The sequence below is a fragment of the Tamandua tetradactyla genome, chromosome 8, assembly GCF_023851605.1.
Source record: "Tamandua tetradactyla isolate mTamTet1 chromosome 8, mTamTet1.pri, whole genome shotgun sequence".
Classification (NCBI taxonomy): Eukaryota; Metazoa; Chordata; class Mammalia; order Pilosa; family Myrmecophagidae; genus Tamandua; species Tamandua tetradactyla.
The window spans coordinates 112908689-112929399 of NC_135334.1; the positions used below are offsets into that span (position 1 = coordinate 112908689).

At 36.9% G+C, this 20711-nt stretch overlaps 1 protein-coding gene and 1 pseudogene across 3 annotated transcripts in view; both read right to left on the bottom strand.

The window, feature by feature from the left end:
• The window catches only part of TRAF6 (TNF receptor associated factor 6), a 38916-nt gene that overhangs the window by 5255 nt on the left and 12950 nt on the right, over positions 1-20711 (bottom strand). For 2 of the 3 annotated variants that reach the window (XM_077114441.1, XM_077114439.1), the window contains exons 5-7: positions 20107-20178; positions 18164-18241; positions 6862-9439 (exon numbers count right to left, since the gene is read on the bottom strand). In XM_077114441.1, coding sequence (XP_076970556.1) covers positions 8570-9439; positions 18164-18241; positions 20107-20178 — 1020 coding nt within the window. In that variant the 3' untranslated portion in view covers positions 6862-8569. Of the gene's footprint in view, positions 1-2; positions 9440-18163; positions 18242-20106; positions 20179-20711 lie in introns of those variants that run through there. The other variant, XM_077114440.1, reaches the window with a different exon arrangement.
• On the bottom strand, positions 13370-17924 carry LOC143643957 (poly(A) polymerase alpha-like; annotated as a pseudogene).

The following is a 20711-nucleotide window of genomic DNA, read 5'->3' on the forward strand; positions in this document are numbered from 1 at the left end:
GTGGGAGGGAGGGTAGGGAACAGAAGGATTATTTTTCAGGATTTTAGAAACTACTTTTCAGCATGGTTTTATTATTTAGCTTTCAGGAATATAAATTCTATGAAGATCAGATACACCTTTATATTAAAATATATAAATCCCTACCCAGCCAAGCAAAATTTATTATGAATATTCACCATTTCCTGGCAAGGCTACAACTGTCACTTTAAAAAGGAATCCTGCCCCTTCTGGGCTCTCTACTGGTCCCAGTACAAAAGTTAATTTAAAAAATGTGCAACGGCCTAACACATTAACAAGAACAGACCAGAAGTAGGATAGAAAGTGTCTAGACTAAGTCAAAATAGAACACACACACACACACACACGGCTCCCTCTGGGGTTAGTAATGATATTTCACTTTTAGAGCTTTAATTAAAATTAGGGTGGTCAGATTGTACGATCTTACAGTAGTCACATATATTCAGGAGTTGGAACTGTTATTTCCAAAGTCTGAGATACTGAGCTGTTTGTTTATAGCCTGGTCATTCCCAGAAACTTCAGGTGTATATGTGACACCTGAGACTCAGAATCAGCGCTCTGAAGCTATGAAAGTCAGCAGCACCCCTACAGGAACTGCTTAAAAAGCTGAAAAAGTGATCAGACATCAAGTAGAGAGTCAAATGAAGCTGATCTAGGTAGGACTAAGGTATATGAGAAGTTTGGGTAAAGGATATCATCCAAATTTTAAAACTTCAACTTCTGCGTAAGACCAAAAGGAAATATTTATTTGGTGCAAAATTTGTATTTTGGGTAGTGTATTTCCTAATTTAACTTGTATGGTTAAATTAGTTTGGTTGAACACCATAAGTAGATGGAATCCTGAATAGGACACGGGATTTTGTTGGTTTGTGCAGCTTAGTGTGATATGTGATATATCCCAGAGTAATTTGGGCAGTGAATAAAGAAGTATCCTTTTGGGGGACTGGGGAGAGAGGAGGAAAAACTCAACTGCCCCATTTGGAGAATTTCTAATATTCTCACGAGCAGTTGGGGCAAACAAATCAATAGACTGACCCGTCGATCTTGGGGTTCACCCTATGAAACATATTCCTACAAAGGATAGGCTAAGTGTACTTAAAAGTAAGCTGAAGAGTTACCTCCAGAGAACCTCTTTTGTAGCTCAGATGCGGCCTAAGCCAACATGGTAAATGAACTCACTGCCCTCCCCCTCTACATGAGACATGATTCCCAGGGGTGTAAATCTCCCTGCAAACGTAGGACATAAATCCTGGGATGAGACTGCACCTGACATCAAGTGATTGAGAAAACCTTCTCAATCAAAAGGGGGAAGAGAGAAATGAGACAAAATAAAGTCTCAGCGGCTGAGAGAGTTATCCTTGAGGTTATTCTTACGCATTATACAGATAACCCCTTTTTAGTTTATGGTGCATTGGAGTAGCTAGAGGGAAGTACCTGAAACTGCTGAGCTGTGTTTCAGTAGCCTTGATTCTAGAGATTGTATAACAATATAGCTTTTACAATGTGATTGTAAAAACCTTGTGTCTAATGCTTCATTTATCTAGGGTATGGACAGATGAGTAAAAAATATGGATAAAAAATAAATAATAGGGGGAACAAAGGTTAAAATAAATTGGGTAGATGGAAATACTAGTGGTCAACAAGAGGGAGGGGTAAGGGGCATGGTATATATGAGTTTTTTCTATTTCTTCTTCTGGAGTGATGCAAATGTTCTAAAAAAGACCATGGTGATGAATACACAACTATGTGATGGTATTGTGAACCACTGATTATACATCATGTATGGAATGTTTGCATGTTATCAATAAACATTTTAAAAAATTAAGGTGAGTTTTCATAAAGCACTTACATGTCTTACTAGCTTTTATATCCCACTTAGGGAAGTTGAGTCTATTTCAAAAATAATAGGGGTTGACCCATAGAAAGTTTACTAAAAGTATTTTCAATAGTCCCACAATTGAGGCAGCCATTACTTAAAAACCCTTTCAGGGAGCTAAGATGGCAGGGACAGCCTCAGCCCTGGATATGGGGAGAACAGAGGATGTCTTTCACCAGAAATAAACTCATGCTTTACCTGAAGGATTTCATGCTTTCTATCTACCTGTGCCTGTTTTCTCGTTGGGCCTAAAGTGGTTGTGTAAAGTTTCCCTGTCTTTGGGCCTAATTTTGTGCCCCAGGACAGAAACCACAACCTAAACAACCAAGGAATAGATTGACTCCACACTTATCATTTTCTAAAGGAGCAAGATATTGTTTATTTCAAGTGAAATCTAGTGCCTGGAATTGTTCCTGCCTCCTCATAATGATACTCACTCCTCATAGTGAGTTATACAGTCCCCAAAATATAAACAAAGATAAAGCAAAAAATCAGTGCAGTTTACTTTATTAAAAATCATTTATAATATTGCTTATATTTTAATATAAATTTTTCATGTTAATTATTTTTGTAGAGCTATCAGTGCAATATACAGGCTAATAAAAGCATATCAACAACAGAGGACCAGTACAGGCATGTCAGTTTGGCACTTGTTTTCTTCTAAATTACTATTCAATCAGGTGCTATTCAAGGACCACTGTTTTTGGTCATACCCTTGTAATCACAACTAAGATGTGCTCTAAAGCAGAAATTCCAAGTGCCTTGGCTAAATAAATGTGAATCCACATTTCTAATTTGTATTTAGAAGGAACAGGCCACATTTATTTAGTAAACAGAGTACAAAGACACTGCTTATCCCATCCTCCCTCAGCCAACCCCGTGATTCAGTTGCATTTGTCTGGTAGAAGCCAAGGGAAACTGAACAGCCTCTGGGACAGGGTTCGTCCCAGCTTAGGCGTGGCTACTGTGAGGGAGAGTGGTGGAGTGCTGCAGAATCTGGGGGATTCCTTCCGTCCCTCCCTTTAACACAACCCACTCTTAAAACTGATCTCTGATTTTCACTCTGTGAATTCATATACCCCTGTCCCAATCTTTGCATTCACTCCTCCTAAAGCATGTATTTTCAGAGTTCAGATGGATTAGGAAATCACTTACAAATTCTGTGTCAATAGAAAGCTCAAAGCATCAGCGGAGTTTTTTGAAAGACACTCTTGACAACTGGATGTGCTTCAATTTTTGAAAGTTTGCTATATATACATCACAACTTGCTATATACACATTTATAGAATTATAAGAAGCCTTTTTGAAAAGATTCATAAAGCATCTTTTTAAATAGACCCATTATGTAATTATTAAATAATATCTATTTTCAAAGTCCAGTCTTCACTTTACAGGTGGATAAACGGAAACAAAGACTCAGAGAACTAATTTGTCCATGGTCAGTTAGGAGTAAAATCTAAGTCTTTTAGTTCCTAATTCAGTGGTTTATAAGCTAAATTACACTGCATCATTAGCCCTCTGGGAACATAATCCTGGAACCTTATATAAGCCAAATAGGTCCAAAATTACATTCTCATACAGACAAATTAATTGGATAATTTATCAAGAGTGAACTATGTAACATTAGAATATTCTGCACAACTGACCAAGGACTTTCAAATAAATCCACTATTAAAAAATACCCCATTTCCAGGCAAAATAAATAAGATTAAAATTCAGCATAACAGATCTACAAATGTTTAAAACTAGCTTAAAGTTTTACTACAATTCCAACTGCAACACAAAGGTCACAAGTTTCCCAAAAGAGTTTAAGGCAACTTGATTAAAGCTGTTCAGTCATCTTCACAGTGAGATTTTTCAAGAGAAATCAAAAATCTAAACAAGTCTCATTACACTTGATCTTAGCCAAAAGGCTGAGAAGTGATGAATAAGTCTCATTAAAAGTAGCATCTAGTGAGTGAGGAAGCAAATGTAACAAAATATTATTTATAGATTCTGGGTGGTGGATGTGCCCTGAATAATTCTCTAAACTCTTTTGCACCCTTGACAAACTTCCTCATAAAGTGCTGAAGGAAAAAAGCAAATGAATGCCTTTTTTAGGGGTAATGCCTTACCACCCCTAAAACTTACGTGCCAAACAACCTTCCAACATTGGTCAACTTTAACCATTGTTCTAGTAAATGCTCATTATTAAATATTTGAGGGCTAACTGTGTGCCAAGTATTTTGCTAAATTCAGGGGATTTGGTAGTGAACAGGGCAGTATTCCCTGTCCTCACAGAGCCTACATTGTCTTGGGAATGTTATGTACTTCGAGAACATAACATTCTCGAAGGATGTTCTGCACATCCTTCTATTAATGTAGATACACCCTTTTTTCCCCTGCCACTTTAGCTTTTACCCCATCTGCTTGCGAGGATGTTGGGAGTAAATGAAGTCAGTTGGCAGAGCAAGGAAGCCCTATGACAAGAGGTTCTCCCTTAAAGAGGGAATGGCTCGTAAGCAGCATTCCCACTGTGCCTTAGAGACTTTCCAAGAGTGGAACTGCACCTATACTCAGAGATGCCAATGTGCAAAGGCAGAGGAACTCATCCCTCCATCCCCCTTGCCCTGCTGTGAAAGCACTTTGTGAGAGAAAGAGGAGAACTGAATCTTCTCACTCCATAAAAATGTCTTCCCCATTTAGAATTATTTTTCATGATGTTATAATCCCAAATTTCAGGAGGGGGAAGGGGGAGTTTTAAAACATTTTCCTGAAATCAGGAAAATATTTAATAACTTAGGTCATTACTATAGCAATGCAGACATTTGTAAAAACTTTCTACTTGATATTTTGAGAACAGTTTTGACAGCTGATCAAATGGTATCTTAGTGTTTAATAGTTAGAATTTAAGAACTTTGCTATCTGAATTTGTAGATTTTTTTCCTTGTTGCCTTAATTTTAAATTGGTTTAAGAAACTAACTGAGCAAATATATGCTTTACAAGGATTATATGGATACTTTATTTAAATATGCCTATGGTTAAGCTAACCAAGATATCCATTTTTGGTGGTTCTAAGTGTATCATTTGTTTTCTTAAATAAAAAACTTTGAAAAATCATTACTAGGTGAAATTTCGTGAAACTAGGCATCTCCTCACAAGTGTTTGTCTTTGGTTAAAAGTGAAGATTGCAGGGCAGGCCACTATGGCTCAGCAGGCAGAGTTCTTGCCTGCCAGGCCAGAGGACCCGGGTTCGATTCTCGGTGCCTGCCCATGGGAAAAAAAAAAAAAAGTGAAGGTTGCAGATCCATCCAATTTGAGGACTACAATCTGCAGATCCATCCAATGCTATTTCGTCTAACTTTTGGATACCAGGTGGGTGGAAGTTGCAACTTCATTTTATAGACACACTCTTAACTGTGAAACTATACCTATCATGTGAATCTGGGAATTACAAAAATGTATTTCAAGGGAAAAACACAAATGATTATTCTCCCTTTCTTAGTTCCTAGCTTTATGGAACTGGCATCACAAAAAAGACTTAATGGCATTTTATATAAAATAAGCAGAATTTAAGGTAAACCAAGAAAAGAGGAGCAGCAACTGAACAAAAGGAATGATAAAGAACTGCTTCTCTGTAAAGAGAAATAACTATGCTTATTTTATCTAGGACTTCACTGGTATTAAAAAAAAAACAGTACTAGAGAATATAATTTTATATTTCCCATAAACATTAACTGTTAGAGAAATTCATACAACATCTGTATATTAGCCTATCATTAACAAGGGTAAAAAACCCACCTTTCATTCTATTTCACTTTTTTCTACTATATCCTCCTCAAATAAAAAGTTGCATCATAGTAAAACTGCCAAAGGATAGTAATAAGCTACCAAATCAACATCCTGACTTCTGTTTCTCGACTGTAAAATGAATGACGTGCAGCAAGTTTCATCCAACACAGGATTGAACAACTTTGGGAAATGAGGAAGTAAAAAGGCAATCCCATAATGACGCCAAAAGAACATATTAAAAGGTGATAAATAAAATCTAAATAGGGTGGTACAACGGTGGTTCAGATTCCCTAAGCCTGCCCATGCCAAAAAAAAAAAAAAAATCTAAATACATGGCCCAAGAACTTGTGGGCCAACTGCATGAAACTAGCCCATTTCAGAATGGGGATGTTTTGAAAAATATATGAAGAAGCCAGCTTTCCAAATGAGACTTGAAGAATCATTGCTTTTATTAAATGTTTATTTAATGAGTTGAAGTCTTATCAAAATATTCTATTCAGAAGGAGAGGTTGGCCATTATTCTACTCCATACATACAATGAATGATCAGAATAAAATACGTGACTTTACTAAAAAATGTCAAATGTTGGGAGTCATTTGAATTAAGAAGTGACCCACCCAATGGATACTAAATCCAAAAATTCGTGTCAGCAAAGAATAAGCTAAAGCAACTCTCCATTGGCAAAACTTTAACAGGTATTGTTAATGTTTCACTAGATAGTACTTATCGTCTTAAAACAGAATTTTACAGTTAGAGGGGACCTTAGAAATTGTCTAGTTACAGATGAGAAACCCAAAGCTAAGAGAAGTTTTGTTAGGCAAAAAACTTACTGTTTGAATTAAAAGACTCCTAAGTCACAAGAAAAAAAGAATATCATCAAGGCAGGAAATTACTCCTGTTAATATCTAATGCACAGCCATGCTTTTAATAGAAATTTGGCCAGGCAGCTTTTAAATAGCATTTCCTTTGTCTTTGTGTGGGGGGGTGGCAACATTTAACTTTTTTCTCTGCTAAAAGTACATGCTTATCATGTAATAAATGGATAATTACAACAAATAGAATAATATTTCCTTCAGCTTTTTCTATACAAATACAAAATAACTACCATTTACATATGAAATGGAATCTGAGAATTTTTTGACATTAATTCAATGATGAACAATCACAAGAAGAGCAGCAATGCAGGTTTCCCTACCTGGAAGGTGATGCTGCAATGATTTTCAGGACCTAGTTGGACAGCACAGCAGCTAAGAGACACAAACTGCCAGGAAATGAGCTGGAGCTAGTGAGGAGTCCATGGTATTGGCAATGGTGTAGAGGAGGATCACTGCTTGACCTTTACTTTCACTCTATAACATAACTTCTGCCAGAGCAGAAGCCTAAATGTGGGAGGGGTAGTTGGAGTAAAAGGAAAAAGGTCAAGGTGATAAATGCTGAGTCCACCTAGAACTTAAAACCAGACTCCTTTCTAGAACCAAGGTCTTTTGGCTTCTTGAAATTAAGGCTAATTTAGATTACTGGTCAGGGGGCTCTGATTTAGACTCTGTGAAGAGGCAGGCAATAAGGTCTTCCCACAATCAGGCAACTTTAAACAATCTTGTGTAAAAGCACAGTGGTGGGTTCTCTTAAATACTTTACTAGGGTCCATAATAGTTGTGGAGCTCCCCGAAAGCTATCTGATATCTACAGGCACTTAAATACACAACGGCACAAAAATCATCTCTATAAGGAATACTTAGCCACTTCAATACATTCTACAGGAACATTCTCAGAAGTTGGTGGACTAAAGCAACCTACTTAACCAAAGTCATGATATAACCACTATGACTTCAATTTGGTGGTTCCTCAAATACCCCAATGATTTCCCAAGTATAAAGAAATTCTGTCTCAGGAAATCAACTTTGTTGTTTAATTGAACTAAACCAGAGGGTGTTCAAAGCTGAAAATTTCCAGTCCACAAGCTTCTGTCACGACCAATGAGATGCCACATTGGTTGACTGGTTGAGTCATTCTTAATTTTTGTGTTGGTAATTGTGTGTTGTGTGCTTCTCCTTATCATAACAGAAATCATATGCAGAGCTGTAGAGTTCACCCTGAATTGAACAGACAAAAAGGCATATATAACAGCACTGAGTAATTGGTATCCACATGGTTCTCAGCATTACAGGCTCTGGAGAAGATGCAATTTCATGGCCTCAAGGAAATATGTATGTAGGCAGGCAGAATGAAACAATAAGTATTATTCAATAGACAACATGTTTCCACTAAGTTATATTTAGGGTTTAACTTGTCCCTGAATATCCTTAATAACACCCGGGGTTGGCGGTGGGGAGAGGAAAGGGGTAAATGAGAACTTAAGTTTTCCAAGGATTATGGTTCAAAGTCTTGTTCAAAGTCTTCGAAATCTACTGGAAGTCCAATAAAATGAGAACTCTTCTCTCCGGCACCAGCACAAGGTGGTAGTGATTCTCAAGTTTACTATATTACATATAACACTATAAAATTAAGACTGAAGTTTTAAGGAAAATCCTTATTTTAGGAGAAGGAACATTTGAGCTTTAGTACTCCAACTCTGGGCTTTTTGACAATAAAACACACTGAACCAAAAGCCCACAAAAAGCACAAAAAAGAGGTATACTAATTGACAAAATAGTTGTAACATACCAAAGGCACATCTAATATAACATTTCTGAAAGAGCACGGAGCATGTAGATTCCAAAGAAAAAGCTGTCTCTTGATATTTGCTAACAGGAAGAAATGGTGAGTGACTGCTTTAAAAACATTCACTGGTGAATACCACATCTTTCCCATTTTGCTGTTGTTGTTTATGTGTAATTATTGAGAGCAGGGCGAGGAAAGGCACTGCTTTCTCCATATAGTTTTTCTGGACTACTGAGGGGATGCTATACCCCTGCATCGGTACTGCGTGGTTGAAAGCCCTCCTTCCTATGGTTACCCATATCGAAGCGGGTAGAGACCTCACAACGTACTAGTAAAGTATCATCTTTAATGAAGGTTCTTTGTTTTAGGGCATCCAGATGCATAAAAGTCACATAGCCAAAACCTTTAGGGTTCCGTGGGATTGTGGGTCGCTGGAAGGCAAGCAGCTCTGGTTTGGAATCCATTATCTCTTCATGGTTTTGCCTTAGAGGTGCTTCAGACTGATCAAGAATTGCAAGGCGTATTGTACCCTGGAAGGGCCAAGGGAGATGGCTATCATAATCGCCTTGCATTGTGTGGACAAAGAGGGATATATAGTTTGCACAGCGTGGAGCAGCTGGTAACTGAAGATGCAGCCGCATGCACAGTTTATAGCCAGGTTTGCCAGTGTAGAATCCAGGGCTATGAATGACAACAGGTTTTTCTTCTTCTTGAGATTTCAAGTGCATCCCAAAGTTGCCAATCTTCCAGATATAAATCCCATTGCACTGCTGGGCTTCAATTTCAGCTACTTTGTCCTCAAGGGTTCGAATAGTTCGTTTGAGCTCACCTACATACATGCTCTGAGTTTCCATTTTAGCAGTGAGCTCCCGGATTTGGTGGTCTTGTCTTACAAGGCGACCCTCTAACTGCTGAATGGTTTCTTGGAAATTATGGACCTCTGGGTAACACCCAGAGGGAACCCGAGATGGAGAGGCAGAATCATATGGAAGCATATCATGTTGAGGTATGGGATTTAAAGCCAGGTTTAGATTCTGAAGAGCCTGAGCCAACATTCTCATGTGCGACTGGGTATTCTCCTGTAGATGGCGTGCCAAGTGATTCCTCTGCATCTAAAAATCAAGCATAAGCCTTAGGTTGGGAATAGATAATGTCAGGACTAGGAAAGGGAACTAACCTGGCCAACTAAAAGTTTTTAAAATAATATCACACTTGCCTCAATCTCCTATACCCTTTCCTTGCACCCTTATGAGCTTCTCAATCCATTGAGATGAACATGCCTCTTAATTCACTGAAAAACTGAGAATATCTGAATAATATCCTGTTTCCACATAGATAAACTTCTCTCACCCAAAAAGGTATCCATAGCTACACCCTTACTAGTCCTTTAATGGCATCCACCCCTTCTTAACACCTTATAGATTTGCTCAGTTATCTCCTTTCTCCTTTATCTTCAAAACGTTCTTTCCACTTAACTCTTTCCTTTTGAATATAATTGCTAAAATCTTTCTCATAAAAAAAGAAAAAAAGGTAAATTCATCGATCCTGGAATTCCTGCTAGTTAACCCCATTTTCTCCCTCCTCCTTATATAACTAAGTTCACCTGCACTGTCTCCAATTCTTAATTTATTATATAAATCGACTGCAAACTGGAATCTTTTCTGCCTCCATATTCTAACTTTACAAAAATATCCTAATTGTCATATGAAAAGTAATCATGATATAGCAACTTTTATTGCAAAACAATTCATGTACATTATGTACATTATAATGTAAACAACAATTCATGTACATTATAAAAACAGAAAATAGAGATGATCAAAAGGAAAATAAGGGTTGGGCACAGTGGCTCAGTGGCAGAGTTCTCGCCTGCCATGCCGGAGACCCGGGTTCACTTCCCAGTGCCTGTTCATGTTAAAAATAAATAAATAAATAAGTGACCTATTACTTCACCTAACTACATTAACATTTTGGGACATTTCTTTCAAGTTTTTTTTTCAAGGCGCAAACACAGAACATATTTTTCCAAAATGTAATCATACTCTATACCATTTTGCTCTTTATTTTTTAAAATTATTAAATGCAGCCTTATTGTAAAAGTCAGATAACAAAAACGTAATGGAAAAAGTGAAATGTAACCATACCCTCCAAAAGAACAACTTAAATAATGACCTATCTCAGACATTTGACTATGATCTTCAAGACCCATTATGAATCTTAAAACTGATTTTGGAGACAATAATACTTTCTCCTTGCTTGGTTCTGTTTCTAATAGAACAAAGACTCACTCTGTATGATCTCAATCACAGCTTCGATGATCATCATGAATTAATGACTTCCACAAATCATATTCTGAGTCCCAATTTCTCTTTGGATCTTAAGACCACATATACAACATGTCAGCCATGTCTACCTGGATGCTCCACATCCAGCTGGGTAAGTTTACCCTGTAACTCAACACCATCCAACTGGAGCTCACTTTTTTTTTTGCCTACCACCTTCAACTAGTTCTTTCAGTGTCCCCACTTTCTGCTGAGTGGCCCTTCTATCCATCCAATGATTCAGGACAGAAACCAAGAGTCATTCTATACTCCTGTGTCTCCTTCATACAACCATATCTATTTAGTCACAAAGTCAACAGATATTCCCTCCTAAATATGTATTGACTCGCAGATCTCTATTTTCACTTTCATCACCATAATTCATGTTCTCTTCATTTTGGTCCTTGGTATCACAACAAGCTCAGTTTTGAATCCAAATCTTCCTCACTGCTACCAGGGTAAATAAAATAAAACAAACTACTTGTAGTTTCCCAAATCATCATGCTCTCTGTTTGTCTTCTTGGACAACTCTACTTCCATCTGTCAAGATTTAGGCCAAATATCACATCAAGTCTGCCTGCCTACTTTAGGCGCTCATAGCTGACTGCTAACTGTGCCTCTGCTTTTTTAAAAAATAATATTTATTATAACTTAAAGTTTTCATCAAAACCAGTATAGTTAATCAGGCTTTTAACCTGTACTAAAGTATTAACCCATTACTAAAAAATACAACATCTACTTAGAGCCCAAGAAAACTATTTGCAGAAATATTTTTTTCTAAAAGTGTTATGGACTTAGCTCTACTATTTAGTTCTTTGATCCATTTTGAGTTAATTTTTGTATTGGGTGTGAGATATGGATCTTCTTTCATTCTTTTGCATCTCGATATCCAGTTTTGCAAGCACCATTTATTAAAGAGGCTGTTCTGTCCCAGGTGGGTTGGCTTGACTGCCTTATCAAAGATGAATTGTCCATGGATAAGAGTGTCTATATCTGAATACTCTGTTCCATTGGTCAGTATACCTGACTTGATGCCAGTACCCTCCTATAGCTTCATAATATGCTTAGAAGCCAGGTGGTGTGAAACCTCACACTTCATTTTTCTCAAGATATTTTTAGCTGTTGGAGCACCCTTTCCTTCCAAATAAATTTGGTTAATTGGCTTCTCTATTTTTGCAAAGTAAGTTGTTGGGATTTTCATTGGTATTGCATTGAATCTATAAGTCAGTTTCAATAGAATTGACATCTTAACTATATTTAGTCTTGTAATTCATGAACAAGTATGCCCTTCCATTTATTTAGGTCTTTCATAATTTCTTTTAGCAGTGTCTTTTTCTGTATAGGTCTTTGGAAAATGTCAATAGTGTATTTTAACTACCAAAAACATTTAATTGGCTATTTAATGACATTTTATTTGCTTATATTTTGAGAATCTTAATGATAAACAATTTTCAAAAATCGGCTGAAAATACATAGTTTCTTAATAGAAGATACTGACTACAGATTTTAACAGTTTACCCATTCGTCAAAATATATGAATTTTGAGAATATCGGTCATTAATAACACATGACAACAGAACTGATGTTGCTATAATTATAGTAGGAGTTAGATTAGTCAGCAAAACAGTAGGAAGTAAATACTACTATGAAAAAGTAAAAATAAATGGTTTACTAAAAGCAGTATACCCTTTGTGACAGACAGCAAATCCTAAGAGGTTTAAAGGAAAATTCAAAGCTATTATTAGTCTAGTAAGAGGATATATCATATATATTACCATTAAATCATTATCTTTTAAGAGAACAACATGTCTGACAAGCCTTAAAATACTTTTGTACTTTTGAAAGAAGTTTGGAACATCAAAAAGTTTGGACCACTCTGCTTTACTCAGCAAAATTTCATCTGTGATAGCAAGATCTTGTTTAAACTCCTCAACTACGACCAGCCGCACTGAAACAGACACACTGTACAAGGAATTCTGCTGTAGGTATGCTTGTGTAATTGTAGGCTCCAGATGTTATCTATCCAAGAAAAAGAAATAAAGGCATCCAAATTGAGAGGAAGAAGTAAAATTCTCACTGCAGATGATATGACACTATATGTTGGAAATCCTGAAAAATCTACAGCAAAGCTACTAGAGCTAATAAATAAGTACAGCACAGTGGCAGGATACAAGATCAACTCCCCAAAATCAGTAGTGCTACTATATATTAGTATGAGCAATCTGAGGAAATTAATTAAAAAATTCCATTTACAATACCAACTAAAAGAATCAAATATTTAAGAATAAATTTAAGGATACAAAAGACCTATACAGAAAAAGACACTGCTAAAAGAAATTATGGAAGACCTAAATAAATGGAAGGGCATACTTGTTCATGGATTACAAGACTAAATATTGTTAAGATGTCAATTCTATTGAAACTGACTTATAGATTCAATGCAATACCAATGAAAATCCCAACAACTTACTTTGCAAAAATAGAGAAGCCAATTAACCAAATTTATTTGGAAGTGAAAGGTGCTCCAACAGCTAAAAATATCTTGAGAAAAATGAAGTGTGAGGTTTCACACCACCTGGCTTCTAAGCATATTATGAAGCTATAGGAGGGTACTGGCATCAAGTCAGGTATACTGACCAATGGAACAGAGTATTCAGATATAGACACTCTTATCCATGGACAATTCATCTTTGATAAGGCAGTCAAGCCAACCCACCTGGGACAGAACAGCCTCTTTAATAAATGGTGCTTGCAAAACTGGATATTGAGATGCTAAAGAATGAAAGAGGATCCATATCTCACACCCAACACAAAAATTAACTCGAAATGGATCAAAGAACTAAATAGTAGAGCTAAGTCCATAACACTTTTAGAAAAAAATGCAGGGAAATATCTTTTAAAACTTGTTTTAGGAGGCAGTTTCCTAGATCTTATACCCAAAGCAAGAGAAGTGAAGAAAGAAATAGATAAACAAGAATTCCTCAAGATGAAACACTTCTGTGCATCAAAGAACTTTGTCAAGAAAGTAAAAAGGCAGCCTAAATGGGAGACAATATTTGGAGACCATATATCAGATAAAGGTTTAGTATTCAGAATATATAAAGAGATTCTTCAACTCAACAACAAAAAGACAACCCCATTAAAAAATGGGCAAAAGACATTCCTCTTCTCTGAAGAGGAAACATAAATGACTAAAAGGCACATGAAAAAATGCTCAATTGACCGGCCATTAGGGAAAAGAAAATCAAAACCACAATGAGATATCATCTCACACCCACCAGAATAGCCATTATAAAAAAAAACAAACAGAAAACGACAAGTGCTGGAGAGGCTGTAGAGAAAGAGGCGCACTTACCCACTGTTGGTGGGAATGTAAAGTGGTACAACCACTCTGGAAAGCAGTCTGGTGGTTCTTCAGGAAGCTAATTATAGAATTGCCATTTGATCCAGCAATCCCATTACTAGGTATATATTCAGAGGACATGAGGGCAAGGACACAATTGGACATTTGCACAACAATGTTGACAGCAACATTATGCATGACTGCCAGGAGATGGAAACAGTCCAAATGTCTATCAGCAGATGAGTGGCTAAACAAGCCATAAGTTATACATATGATGGAATATTATGCAGCTGTAAGACAGAATAAAGTCAGGAAGCATGTAACAACATGGATAAACCTTGAGGACATTACGCTGAGTGAAATTAGTCAGAAACAAAAGGACAAATACTGTATGGTCTCATTAATACCAACTAACATTAATGAGTGAACTTAGAGAACTGAAGCTAGAACAAAGGTTAACAGGATAGAAACAAGGTAGAGTTTGGGCATTTGGTGCTGAAGGAATACAGATTGTACAACAGGACTGATTGTAAAAATTCAGAAATGGATAGCACAATACTACCTGATTGTAGCACAATAATATATGTACTGAATGAAGCTGAATGTGAGTATGATAAAGGGAGAAGGGCTGGGGGCACGTATGAAAGCAGAAGGAAAGACAGAGGATAAAGACTGAGATGGTATAATTTAGGAATGCCTAGGGTGGACAACGATGGTGACTAAATGTACAAATAAAAAAAAGTGTTTACATGAGGGAGAACAAATGAATGTCCATATTGCAGGGTGTTGAAAATAGATGGTATATGGGAAAAAGCACAATCAAGTAAAACTAGGGTCTATAATCAACAGCAATACCGTAATATACTTTCACTGAACATAATAAAGACAGTATGCTGAAACTAAATGCCAACAGGAGCAGGATCATGGGGAAGAGGTATGGATTTTTTGTGGGAGAAAAGGAAATGTCTTCAGATAGATTATGGTGGCGAAGGCATGTCTATACACACTTAGGTTAGATTGTATGATGTGTGAACAAAACTGTTTAAGAATGAACAGAGAGAAGTAAATGCTAGAGAAAATGCAGAGAAAGAGATGTACCTATTCACTGTCAGTAGGGAAACTGAGAGTTGCAGCCCCTTGGAGGGCAGTGTGGTGGTTCCATAGGTGGCTAGGGGTGTGGTTGCAATATGATCCTGAAACCCCATTGCTCAGTATATACCTAGAGGAACAGAGTGTGGGGACACAATTTGTACACTAGTGTCTATGGCAGCAGTGTTCACAATACACAACGGATGGAGATGGCCTAAGGGTACAATAACAGGAATGGAAGGGAGATCTTTAGTGTATACATACAACGGACTACTGAGCAGTCGCAGGAAGGAATGAAGCTGTGATGCATGCAACTAGGGAATGAATTTTAAAGACTGTATGTTAAATGAAATGTCAGAAACAAAAAGACAAGTATTATCATGCATCACTCATGTGGACTAAGTATAATATAAAAACTCGGTGAATTGAAGTTGAAAGCATGGGTTATCAGGTTGGGGTCTACTGAAAAGAGTCCTAGAGTGTAAGCTTTTACAGCAGAAACATATATTCAGGAGTTGTAACTGTTATTTCTAAATTCTGAGATACTGACCTGTTTGTTTATAACCTGGTCATTCCCAGAAACTCTGGGTATTTATGTGACACCTGTGACTCAGAGCTAGAGCTCTGAAGCTATGAAAGGTAGCAGTACTCCATACGGGAACTGTTTAAAAAATTGAAAAAGGGATCTGACTTCGAGTTCATATGAGTGAAGCTGACCTGGACAGGACTAAGATATATCAGAATATAGGTTACAGGATGATTTCATACATATTTTAAAACTTCAATTTCTGTGAGACTAAAGGGAGAGATATTTGTTTGGTACAAAATTTATATTCTGGGGAGTGCATTTCCTAACTTAACTTGTATGGGCAGTTTAGTTGAACACCATAAGTATATGGAATCTTAAATAGGGTGTGAGACTTTGTTGGTCTGTCCAGGTTAGAATGATGCCCTGATACATCCCACAGTAATTTAGACAGTGAATAAAGAAGCATTTGCAAGGTCCCCTCGGGGCACTGGGGAGAAGGAGGAAATATTCAACTGCCCCATTTGGAGAATTTCTGATATTCTCACAAGCAGTGGAGACAAGCAAATTAACAGGCCCAGCACTCGATCTTGGGGTTCGACCCTATGAAGTTTATTCCTGTAAAGAACAGGCTAAGGCTACTTAAAATTATGCCTAAGAGTCACCTCCAGAGAACCTCTTTTATTGCTCAGACGTGGCCTCTCTCTCTAAGCCAATGCAGCAAGCGAACTCACTGCCCTCTGCCATTTTGTGGGACATGACTCCCAGGGGTGTTGTCTCCCTGGCAACGGAGGACAGAAATCCCAGAATGAGCCAGGACCTGGCCTCAAGGGATTGAGAAAGCGTTCTTGACGAAAAGGCAGAAGAGAGAAATGAGAAAAAATAAATTGTCAGTGGCTGAGAGATTTCAAACAGAGCTGAGAGCTTTTCCTGGAGGTTATTCATATGCATTATATAGATACCCCTTTTTAGTTTATGGTATATTGGAGTGACTATAGGGTAGTACCGGAAAACTGTTGAGCTGTGTTCCAACAGCCTTGATTCTTAAAGATGAGTGTAAAAAGATAACACTTTTACAATGTGACTGTGTGATTGTGAAAACCTTGTGTCTAATGTTCCTTTTATCTAGGGTATGGACTGATGCGTAAAAAAATATGGATAAAAAATAAATAGTGGGGGGACAGAGGTTAAAATATTGGGTAGATGGAAATATTAGTGGTTAGTGAGAGGGAGGAGTAAGAGGTATAGTATGTATGCGTTTCTTCTTTTCTGGAATGATGCAAATGTTCCAAAAAATGATCATAGTGATGACTGTACAACTATGTGATGATATTGTGAGCCCTGATTGTACACCATGTATGAAATGTGTTAAGATTTATCAGTAAAAATATTATTAAAAAATAATAATAAAAAAAGATGTTATCTATCACTAAGGTTTACCATTGGATTCCATAAGGCAAATTAGATTGCATTTTTCAGGCTGTTTCAAAAGCAATGGATTTGGCCATTTCCATTTAGAAAATTCCAAGAAAAATTTATGTACAGGAAGAGTTGATGTTATTGTATTGGATAAAACTGGCAAGTTCTTGCTACTAGCACAGCTCAGGAAACCGCACAAGGATATCCAATATACTGGAATAGATGTTATGGCATTTGACCCACATAGCTCTCAGAGTTAACCTGAAGTTGTCAATGTTTGTTATTATATGTAAAATGTCACTGGTTACCCTGAAACCATTCATACTTCTTATGCATTTTATATCTAAATTTTTAAGCAGACTGTCATCTCGTAGGTCCAAATCTTCTAGAATTCTTTGCAGTGCTAATTTTGCAAATAAAATATCAATCTCTTTCCCATCAAAACACAGTTTGGTAACTGGTACAAATGTCTATTCAACAGCTCTTAAATCTTTTAGTTCTTCCTGAAACTTCCTGTAATTTCAATTAATCATAGAATGAAGTGAAAAACTTCAATCAGCATGTCTTGGTGCAACATACAACTCATCAATATTAAGCATCTTTTGTAGGTACCCTTAGTTGTAAGATCCAAAAGTAAAAATTTTTCCTCCAACATTTTCCATTACAGATTGTGGGAGATTCTTGCTTCCACTGATTCAATGGTTTCTTGTATCTTATTCTTTTATCAAGGTACTTAATTTTTCCAAAATTAAAATCCCACACTGAAGTTCTGTTTCCTCTTCAAAAACCCCAAAAGGCTTCAGAATCTCAATCAGTTTCTGTGTAAATATGCAATAAGCATCCTTGGAGGCTACTAAGCTGAGAGGAGAGGTAGAGCCATGGTGCTTCTGTGGCGGATGTGCTGGCTGTGATAATCCACTGAGATGGCAGGGAGGGGGGTACTTGCCTTAGCCTGGGTCCAGTACTGCTCCCACACTGGCTCAAACCAATTTAAGCACTTCTGCACCTTTGCTTTTGCTCTATTAATTTATCATACTGTTTTATAAGCCCTTACATTCTTGCCTGTATTCTTCACTACACTATGTGACTGTATATTCTTGATCTATCTTCAACAATTAAAAGGAAAAAAAAGCCTTACCTTTTCATGGCAACCAAAGGTACTGAATGTGCAAGGAATTGGGGCTGTAGGACAGTCTAGATCATAATGATTAGGCATCTGAAAACCAAAACAAGGATTGAAAAATGTTTCTCCCTGCATATCATGTTCTAGTTTGATAGACCACATTTAAGATGAAGATTTATATTTCATCTAAGTTACTAGATAAGCATACATATCATATACAGCTGTGTCTGTGCTACTAAGGCAGAGTAGAGCAGCTGCAACAGAAACCAAAGAGCCTGCAAAGACTAAAATATTTTCTTTCAAGTCACAAAGAAACTATCAGCATTCCATGCTCACCCCCGACCCGCCCAAATCACTCAAAAGTACCTCTAGTGGCATGAAAAGGCACCTTCTGAGGACAACTACAACTGCAAACTCAACTGGGACTCTCACTGTGGTCTAGGCCATTTAATAGGGACGAACCAACTGCATATACTGAAACCACTAACTTACACTTACTACCTCCCTCATGACCACATTTCATTGGCAATACCTAGGCAAGTTTTGGCTATACTGAGGAGGCTCCGATATTAAAAGGTACTTCAAGCACATAAAAGTTTTAAAGACAAAGTCTCAGCTTTTGATTTAGGGACTCCACAACACATTCTTTAAGCTGAGATACATTACACAGAATCACTTTGTTTGAAATTGGTGCAAAATCACCTTTAGAGACCATTAATTCCAATCCCTTTATTTCCCAAGAAGAAAATGGATAATCTAGAACAGGGATCAGCAAAATTTTTTATAAACGGTCGGATAATGGCCTTGTGGGCCACAAGAGTCTGCAGCCATAGGTGAAGCAGCCACGGCTAAGTGTATGGGCATCGCTATGTTCCAATAACACTTTTTTTACAAAACCAGGCAGCAGACTGGATTTGCTGACCTTGGCTCTGGAATGTGGCTAACTTCTTTCCAGAAATCAAAGGGCAGTTTAGTGGCACAGCAAGGATCAAAACCTAGGTCCTTCTGTCACTTAACCTATGTTTTTTTCCTACTCTAAGTCTCATTTTTGCTGGATTTTTAATGTGTTGCATGGTTTCCTTTAAAAATTAAAACAGAGCAAAAAGGAAAATCTGGGAGGTGGAATTTCATAAGGAAAAACAAGTTTAACATCTTCAAATTAAGGCTTTGCCTGTTGGGGGGTAACAAAAAAACAACTAAGGGATTTAATAGACATGGAAAAGTTTAGTTGAGTGCAAGGTTTTGCTTCCTTCTACTTATGCAGAAGTAAGGTAATCAATGTCTCTAAGTTTGTGGATCTCAAGGAATATAAATATTTAGTGACTAATATTCATATTTTGTGGGTGAAGTCCCTAAATGTCAGAAGATAGCAATCAGATGGAATTTTGCACTAATAATCCAAATGGTACAGTGTGCTATTATATTAACTACTCTGAAGACGCCTCACCAGTCGTCTAAAGGACAACTGAACAGACGGGGATGCATATTCTAGAACTCTCAAAACCTCCCCAAGTATCTCAGGGACTATTAGAAAATAAAGTCTTGCTACTCAACAGACCTGCTTTCTTTTATTTCATTGTTCCCTCTTACTCTTTCAGCTGGTCTCTGGACACCTAAGATCCTCACCACACAGTGTGGATAAAACTGTTTCTGAAAGTTTTCTTTCTCTTTATCTTATAATTACCTGGGTTTGCTGGGAACTTACATGAATATACATTAACTTAGGTATTATGTTAATAGCTTAGGAATTTTAAGTATTTAAAAAGAGCTGAATGTTTCGATCTTTCAAAACAGTATTATAATTATATTAACTTATATCAAATATTTTTCCCACAGTCCTAACACCTCTTTAACCTAAATTCATTTTACCTTACTGATTAAAATTTTCAATTTAAAAATTGACTCACTTATTTAAGCTACTTATGGAAATATTATTTTATGAAAGAGAATCAATATACCTGTTCTCTGATGAGTATGGTATTGCAATATTCACAGATGACATTTGCCAAAGGACAGCTCTGGTCATGGATCTAAATTTCATTAGAGAAATACAAGAAAAGTATGAGAAAATCTGAAAAAATAAAACCATTTTTACAAAAGACATTTTTCACTATGAATAAAGAATATAATTAATGTAAATCAAAAATATGAGAATACTATATAAAGGTTATTTTCTTTTCCTTTGCCAGTGCAGAAACAAGATTCATCCAGCCTTCCGACTTTTTAAAGAGAGTACGGTAGCAGGCAAAAGAGAATGTTTTAAATCACTTCTTTTTCAGCTGAGGCAGAGCTTTTCTGACTAGCTTGGACATCATTTGCCGATACAAGAATTCTTCAAAAGCATTCTTCTTCCAGAAATCTCCAGCAACAGCATGATGATTTACTTAAAACTCTTGTCAGGCGGTTAAAGAACAAAAGCACTATTTTGGGTGTAAGGCTTTGGTGACCAGATTCTCATATGCCCCAGAAGGTGAGCCTGGTTTTCTAGAATATAATGACTTCAGTTTAGTTGATGTGCTAAGAAGTAACAAACTTTCCAGGTCAAGACCATTCAATTAACTGA